At 54.2% G+C, this 8,160-nt stretch overlaps 1 protein-coding gene across 1 annotated transcript; it reads right to left on the reverse strand.

The window, feature by feature from the left end:
• Positions 1 to 2,759: 2,759 nt before the first annotated feature.
• On the reverse strand, positions 2,760 to 5,921 carry Fzd10 (frizzled class receptor 10). The gene has a single exon (XM_008853783.2). It carries the CDS (start codon positions 5,528 to 5,530, stop codon positions 3,785 to 3,787), a length of 1,746 nt encoding a protein of 581 aa, XP_008852005.1. The 5' UTR covers positions 5,531 to 5,921; the 3' UTR covers positions 2,760 to 3,784.
• Positions 5,922 to 8,160: the final 2,239 nt, after the last annotated feature.

Raw genomic sequence — 8,160 nt, forward strand, 5'->3', positions numbered from 1 at the left:
GGATGAGGGGACACCCAGCAGGAAGCACCTTCTCACAGCTCTGGGACCTTGGGCCAGACACCTGTGCTTCTTGTTCCTGTGTTACAGCAGGAGGACAAGAATCTTAACATGGTTAAGAAGTTTATCAGAGATGCCAGGGAGATGGTTCAGCAGGTAAATGCACCGATTGCTTTTGCAGGGGACTCTGGTTCGGTTCCCAGCAACCCCATGACAGCTCATAGCTGTCTGTAACTCCAGTTCCAGGGAATACAATGCCCCCTTCTGGCCTCCGTGGGCATTGCATGCATGGTGCATTTATATACATGTAGGTAAAACACTCATCATACACATTAAAAAACAAACAAAAACATTGTGGTGGCGCACGCCTGTAGTCCAGCACTTGGGGGGCAGAAGCAGGCGGATCTCTGTGAGTTCAAGGCCAGCCTGGTCTACATAGTGAGTTCCAGGGCAGCTCGAGTTACAGGGAGACCCTGTTTCAAAAAGAAAAAAAAAAAATTTTTTTTTTTAAACTTTTTTTTAAAAAAGAAGTTTGTCAGAGGGTCGACATAAACCAAGTGCTTGGCTGCCTCCCACTCATCATCTGCTGGATGGTCATTTTCTGTGCTGGCACTCCTGCCCTGTCAGATTTCTTGATTCCCTTTTACTTGTGTGACCCTGGGAATTAACTGAGCCTTTATGTATCAAGGAAGGTCTTCCTATGTAAATGGACTGCCAAGAGTAGGTACCTGGACAGGCTGTGACAACTGTGTGAGGGAAAGCTGGAGAAACCCTTACATTAGGTTGGGCTGTAGCCATTCTTTCAGTGTCTCTTACTGCCTGGACAGCCTCTCACTTGGTGCTGGGCATATGTGGGTACTAGCTGGGCCCTATCTATCCATCTTCCCTCAGGGAGTTTTCTTTTCCCTGTTCACAATTCTGCCAGTCTTCTAGGTGACGGCAACTTCACTGTGTCCTGAGGTCACACGTGCTGGGTCTCCCAGTCCCACTAGGGACCCTGCCTTAGGACATCTTCCTGAGTCTTGGAATCAGTTGTGAGCTGCCTCACAACTGAATCAGTCTGTGGCCTCAGGAAGCCATGGCTCTCAGCCTCAAGTGTGAGCAGCTGCAGGCTGGTGAGGAAGCCATCTGAGTGGGATCTACATGACCTTTATAGCCATCTTCACTGGGCAGCTTCTAACTATGACATTACCTTTCAGATCCCTGCCAGAGCAAGATGCTGTGTTTCTGGAGTAAAGCCTGAGTGTGATGCCTTAGTCTCCAAATGAGGTGACAACAGTTCTTTTGCAAGACCTTCAGGGAGCAAAGGGGTCCAAAGATTAGCAGCGTGCATGTGTTAGTGGGTACCTGTGTGCATACATGTGTATGCATGCATGCATGTGTTTGCAGGTGCATATGCATATGAATGTGTGCATGTATGTCAGCTTTGTAACTTTCAAGTCTTGATTTTTTTTTTTTCTTAAAATCTGCTATCTCTTCAAGACAGAGTGACAGAGAGACAAAGGCAGTGAGAGGCAGGGATAGAGACAGAGTCAAGTAAAGACAAGACAGAGACAGGCAGGTAGAGACACAGAGACAAAAACAGAGAGAGAGAGAGAGAGAGAAGCAAACTTGTTAGGAGCCTTTGATTGCTTTTCACCAGCTGCAGGGAGTAACCTCTGTCCCTGGGGGGTGGGGTGGGGTGGAGCTACTAGAAACCCATTCACAACTGAACAACAAAGGCTGTATCCCTGTTCTTGGCTTTGCCTTTCCTTGGGACTGGCTTTCAAAGCCTACACACCTGACTCCTGCAGCTCAGAGGCAGAAGAGCCTGAGGCCTGGCCAGCTGGGTGCTCCAGGGTGTGAGATACAAAGTCACACACACACACACACACACACACACACACACACACACACAGTGTCTGTTTGGTCACCACCTAGGGATGTGGGCAGCAACAGTCAACACAGGTTTTAAACGTACTGATGGCTCAGCTGCCTGGCATTCTGATTTCTAAAACTTATCTCAAAACTGTCCTGTCCACTTGTCCTGCCTGCAACAGGGACTCATGACCCTGGGAAGCTGCCTCAATGGCTTGGTGGTGCTAGAGAGGAACCTGCTTCAGAAGGCCACTGTCAACTTGGGGCTTGTTTCAGAAGGTCAAAATACTGAGCTGGGCAGGGCAAGCCCTGGGGACAGTTAAGTTGGTCTACATGTCCCCACACCGCAGGGCTGGACTGTACCATTGGCTCCTTCTGGCTAGAATGTGGGTTTAGCTTTGCCTCAGCCTGGTAAATTCTGGGCTTGTGCTAGATCCTGCAGCTGCGCTGGTGATGAACATGAAAGATGCAACCCACTTCTGAGCTTTTTGTGCTGGCCTCTCCTTGGTGCCATTTCATCCCACCCAGTTGTGTTCTGCTTTAAGACTCCCTCCACAGCCCAGAGCTGCAGTAGAGTAGCTCATTCAGACTGGGACGCGCAGTCGGGTTGAATTCTATTCATTGGTTCTGTGCTGCAGGATCCTGGGTACACACAGGCTGGCAGTCAAGGCTTCTCTAGGCCATGTGTCTTCCAAGAAGGCCTGCTGTCCAGCTCCCAAGCCTACCAGGAGCCACCACCAACTTTACCCACTGCCTTCACATACACCTCTGAAACTCAACACTGATATTTTTACTCTACTAGCCTTGAGACTTGCCTGTAACTCAGAGGCATAACCAGCAATGTACAGCCAGCCAGCAGCACACACCCAGAAGGTATCCCCTCACAATGTACATCGACTGGCAGCAAACTAAAGAATGTCTTTTATTTTTAATAAAATAGTGGAGCATGAAAAATATCATATATTACAGATATACAGAGGCAGGCATCGCCCTCCCTGGCTGGTAGAGACCACTGGTGACAAAGTTTGTCTTCCCAAGGGCTTCTTGATCTATTCACGAAACAATTTGTTTAACAATTGAGAGTCAATAAGCCCTATGGGTGCTCTCCAATGGCTCTTCCCCTCCTCTCCACAAACCAGTTCCAATGCAGTAGAGCACTCTGGCTTGGTTTCCACTAAAAAGCCACAAAATGTAACAGGCTTAAAGGGTTTCCGAGGCCCAGGCCTCCTAGTTCTTTTGTTAGAAGAGTTCTTTTGTTGTCTTTTATGTACAGCAAAATACTTGTCTTTTTATTTTCATGGAAAGAAAAAAAAATGTATTGCACATCATTTGGGTTCTCCAGTGTTGGGTTGGGGGAAGGATTCTATCTTGGAAAGAGATGGCTGTGAAGGCTGGGGGTGGGACACTCTTTAAGGGACCCTAAGGCCCTGAAGTGTATAGATAGCACAGGCTCCCTTCTTTCAACCCTGCCACGTACAGTAGCCTTGCTGGGGGGGGGGGGCGATGGACAGACAATGACTGGCCCCTGGGTGGCTCATCTGCTAGCACAAGGGAGGCCCTTTAACTTGCAAAGGCGTTATCTGGCCTCAAATTTCTAAACAGGCAGCAAAGCCTACGAAATGAACAGATGTATGTTTGAGACTTAAACAAAAGTTTTCTTCCCAGGAGGGCTGAGTCCACTACTTTACCACAAATGAATTAAACAAGAGGGTCCTTCTATGAGGAATGCCCCTTCACAGAAGTACCAACACAACAGAACCCTTTACTTTTGGTGTATCGTGTCATCCTGAACTTCAAGCTAGAATACATATATATATATATATAAATTATATATATACCTCCTTTTAACTTTTATTTTAAAAACCAACCAGCCAACCAAGAAATGCAGCCCACTTGGCTCTGCCTGTACTGTCCTTCCACCAAGTCCTCTTCACACACAGGCTGGAGGCTGGGCAGGGAGCTCATACTTCCCAAGGTGAGGTTTTTGGGGGTGCTGTGCTTTTTTGTAGATTCCTGCGCTGGTAACCACACTGACGGGTTTCCTCCTGCTCTTTCTCTTTAGCCCTCGGCTGCACACATGTTGCCAGGACTGCAGGGTTTTGGAGGTCCAGACCCATACCCCGCTGGTGATGCCTACCACCAGGAGCATGGACACTTTGACCATGAAGACCTCCACAGCTGGGATGGAGGTGGCCATCAGGCAGTCAGGCGTCTTGGTCTGGTTGTTCATTTTGCACTTGTGTTGTGCAGCCAGCATCTTCCAGTAATCCATGTTGAGGCGTTCATAGAAGTAGCAGGCAATCACACAGGTGGCTGGTACCGTGTAGAGGAGGGAGAAGACCCCAATCCGCACCATGAGTTTCTCCAGCTTGTCAGTGTTCTCCCCTCCCGTTTTCATAACCCTCCGGATGTGGAACAAAGCCACAAAACCAGAGAGGATGAAGGAAGTGCCGATGACCAGGTAGCAAGCCAGCGGGACCAGCACAAAGCCAGTGAGAGCGTTGACATCCATGCTGCCAACGTAGCATACACCGGTAAGCTCGTCCCCGGCCACCCTGCGCATCACCAGGATCAAGATGGTCTTCACAGCCGGGATGGCCCAGGCTGCCAGGTGAAAGTAGCTGCTATTGGCCTCAATGGCCTCGTGACCCCACTTCTTGCCAGCTGCCAGGAACCAGGTGAGAGTGAGGACCACCCACCACAGAGAGCTGGCCATGCCGAAGTAATAAAGCACCAGGAAGACTAGGGTGCAGCCGGTGCTCTCCAGCCCCTCCTGAATGACGTACAGCTGGCCACTGTCCCTGTCGCAGGCTATGCTCTCCGCGCCTGCGAAGAGGCGGATGATATAGCCCACCGAGTAGACGCAGTAGCACATGGAGAGAAAGATGATGGGCCGCTCTGGGTATCTGAAGCGCGACGGGTCGATGAGGAAGGTGAGCACCGTGAAGGCGCTAGAGAAGAAACACAGCACGGACCAGATGGCTAGCCAGACCACGGCGAAGCGCTTGTCCTCGCGGCTCCAGTACACGTCCACCCCTGGCGTGCAGAGCGGCGCGCACGACGCGCTCTTCTCCACGTGGTGGAACTTGCCCGGGTTGTCGCAGCCTGCGCGCCCGGAACCCCCGTCCTTCAACGGGTACTCCTGCCCGCTGTGGGGCCTTTGGGGCCTGAAGAGAGGCGGGAACATACCTGAGCCCCGGCTGGGCTCGTCCGAACCGTTGTTAGGCGCCTCCATGCACAGGTAGTTGGGGTCATTCTTGTTGGGTAGTTTGCTGCAGTCTAGGGAGTCGGGCCACTTGAAGTTGAACTGCTCCATGATAGGTGAGCACTTGAGCCGGGCTTGCTCGCACATGACCCGGCAGGCGGGGATGGGTGTAGAGACCTGCTCCGTGCACATGGGTGCGTACAGGGAGCAAAGGAAGAAGCGGAGGTGGCCATGGCAGCCATACTCCACGAGCGGTGCGAACTCGTGCAGCTGGATGGCCGCCTCGCGTTGGTTCTCGTGGCCCATCAGGTTGGGCATTCGGGTCGTGTTGTAGCCGATGTCCTTGCACATGGGAATCTGCACCGGCTGACACTTGCCGTCTCCCGGGCGTTCCATGTCCATAGAGCTGATGGCCGCGCAAGAGCCCATCACCTGAAGTACCAGCCACAGGCGGGGACCCGGGGGCCGCATTGTGGAGCCGGTAGTGCCCCCGCGCCGCTCAGAGCCGCCGCTCTCGGGCACCGGCTCCTGCTGCCCGCGGCTCCGCGCCCTCGCTCGGGCCCCCGCGCATGCCCGCCCAGCCTGGCCAGAGCGCTGCTCTCAGCGCCCCGGCCCCGCAGTGGGCGCGCCGCCTTCACCGAGTCGGGGGCGGCGGGGGAGGGGAGCAAAGTTTGCAAACAATACCGCGTTGGAGCGCGGCCGCCACAGCTCACGACGCAAACTTTGGCCTCTTCTCCCGGCGCGCGTCCGGGGACCGAGGTGGGGCAGAGAAGACGCCCTCGGTGGCCCCGGCGCCCCGCGGCTCCTCCTTCCAGGCGCCCGCCTCGCCGGCCCCGCCAGCAGCTGTTCCCAGCTTGGAGTCCCGGGATGAGAAGACTTGCAAAAAGGCAAAGTGGGGGGAGAAAAAAGCCGATCCATGACAGGCCCCGCCTCCGGCCCCCGCCCCGCCCCGCCGCTGCTTTGCATCAGAAAGACCAGCGCCCCGGGCAGCCTCAGCCTGCTGCCCCAGCCCAGAACCCGACCCCAGCCCGCCGCCTCCAGCCTCTCCCGCCCGCCTCTCCGCCAGCGCGCTCCTTCCCCTGTGGGGGGCCGGTGATTGTCCCTGGCACCCCAAGGATGCCGAGGCTACGGAAGTTTGTGGACTGGCGGGGACGCGGGTGGGGGTGCTCCTCGCCCTGGGCTGGGGGCTGGGGACGCATCTCCTACTTTTATGATGGGTCCCTGGCGGAGGGCGCTTTCAAAGAGACTTGGGATTTGCGTTTTATGGCCGTGCTCATAAAGTGGCCCCTCGGCTTGTAAAGCTGCCCGCATCTTCGCGAGGCCGGGGGTTAGCAGCCCCCGGCGCGGGGCTTGGGCTCCAGGGAGGGGCTGCCTTTGAAATTTCAAAAGAACCTTGCGCAGGGGAGGGGGAGGGGACTGGGAAGCCGGAGTTTAGGGCCACTCCTGCGAGATCTCCTCAAAGGAACAGGGGAGGGGTCGCGGGTCGGCTTTCCGGGCCTTTGACACCCTGCACCCCGGGAAGAGGGGCCCGGCTTGGGTCGTAGTGACCCCACCGCGGCTCACCAAGTCGTGGGCCATCGCGCCAGGCGGGCTGGTGGTTTCTCCAGACGGCCGAGTTTATTTATTATAGGAAGTCGGGTATTTATGTTACTTGGCAAGAGATGTACCCGTCCTGTACCCTCCTGGGAGGCTTGAGGCTGGGTCTGGGCCGTGGGAGAGGGCGGCGTCAACACAGCCTCCGGCGGACGCGCGCGCACGGAGGCGGACGCGCGCGCCCTGGTTCCCACGGAGAGTTGGGGTGGCGGTAACCCTTCACCTCCCGCTGCTGGCTCTTCCCCTAGGGTTTGGGCCAGTATGTGATTAGGTCACTCAGGACACAACTCCCCCACCTCCTTACCTGGCACAGAGAGTTCACCGTGGATGCCCACCCCAAATGCCTGGGTGTCACCTGTCGCGGCCTCTAACCTTAGATAAACAGCCCCCTGGACGGTGGCCCACTCTCCACAGACACCCTCTAGGTCGGACCTTTGAAGTGTTTGGGAAACTCCCAGAACCTCCCGTGCCGCCTCTCCCACCTGCACAGGGGAAGTTGGGCCTCCAGCTCATCTTCCAGAAGGTCCTGCTCAGACCAGACGTTTGCGGTACGCAGGCGCCTGGAAGCCCACAGTGGCCAGCTGTCTCCAGCAAGCCTCCAGGAAAGAGCAAGGCTGCCCCGAGCCCTCCTTCCCGCCCAGCCCTTTGTAAGCAGCAGCAGAACTCTGCGCTTCCTCCGAAAGGATCAGCTTCTAATTAAAACAAGGCCTCAGCTTTCCATCTGCAGGAAACCCAGGGAGTTAACCTACCTTCTGTCCATCATTCATTCGTCAGACATTCGCAGGCAGACCTGAGACTGAGACTTGCCTAGGACCCTAGAATCCATGGGCAGGTTCTTGAGGCATCTCTGGAAGCCTGGCTCCCTAGCCTTTCATAGAAGGCGCTAGGAGGGAGTTGGGTTCAGAGAGCCAGTGGTCAGACTGAGGCGAATACAATCCGAAGTGCTGCCTAACATCGTGATAATTATCCCAGAAAAATCTCATGTGTGTTAAGAGCCTGCTGTTTGTATGATGATAGTTTGCTTGGATATTTTTAGTTTAGCAAATTTTTTTCAAAACCTTTCAGTTAGCAAAGATTCCTGAGAGGGACATCACTTTGCTCTAAGACAGGCTTGCCTGCAAATGTCCCTCCTGCCACCCACCAGGCTGGAAGAAGTTATAGCTGGCTCAGCTCTGGAGCAGGGTGCAAGCTATTTGGGAAATCGTTCCTAATTGATCTTTTTATGTGCTGGTTTAATTCTGCCATGTTCAGATCTATTACTTTGGCCATGGTCACTTCACATTACTTCTCTCCTCTAAAAATTTTTTAGTTTATATGTATGTTTGTGCCTGTGTGAGCCTGAGGAGGCCAAAGGGCATCAGGTTAACTTAACTAGAGTTACAGGCTGTTGTGAGCCACCTATGTAGGTACTGGGAACTGAGCCCAGGTCCTCTGCAAGAGCAGTATGTGCTCCTCCAGGCCTTCTCCATGGTCACTTCACATTACTTCTCTCCTCTAAAAATTTTTTA

This window comes from Nannospalax galili, unplaced genomic scaffold (assembly GCF_000622305.1).
Source record: "Nannospalax galili isolate Female #2095 unplaced genomic scaffold, S.galili_v1.0 scaffold566, whole genome shotgun sequence".
Lineage (NCBI taxonomy): Eukaryota > Metazoa > Chordata > Mammalia > Rodentia > Spalacidae > Nannospalax > Nannospalax galili.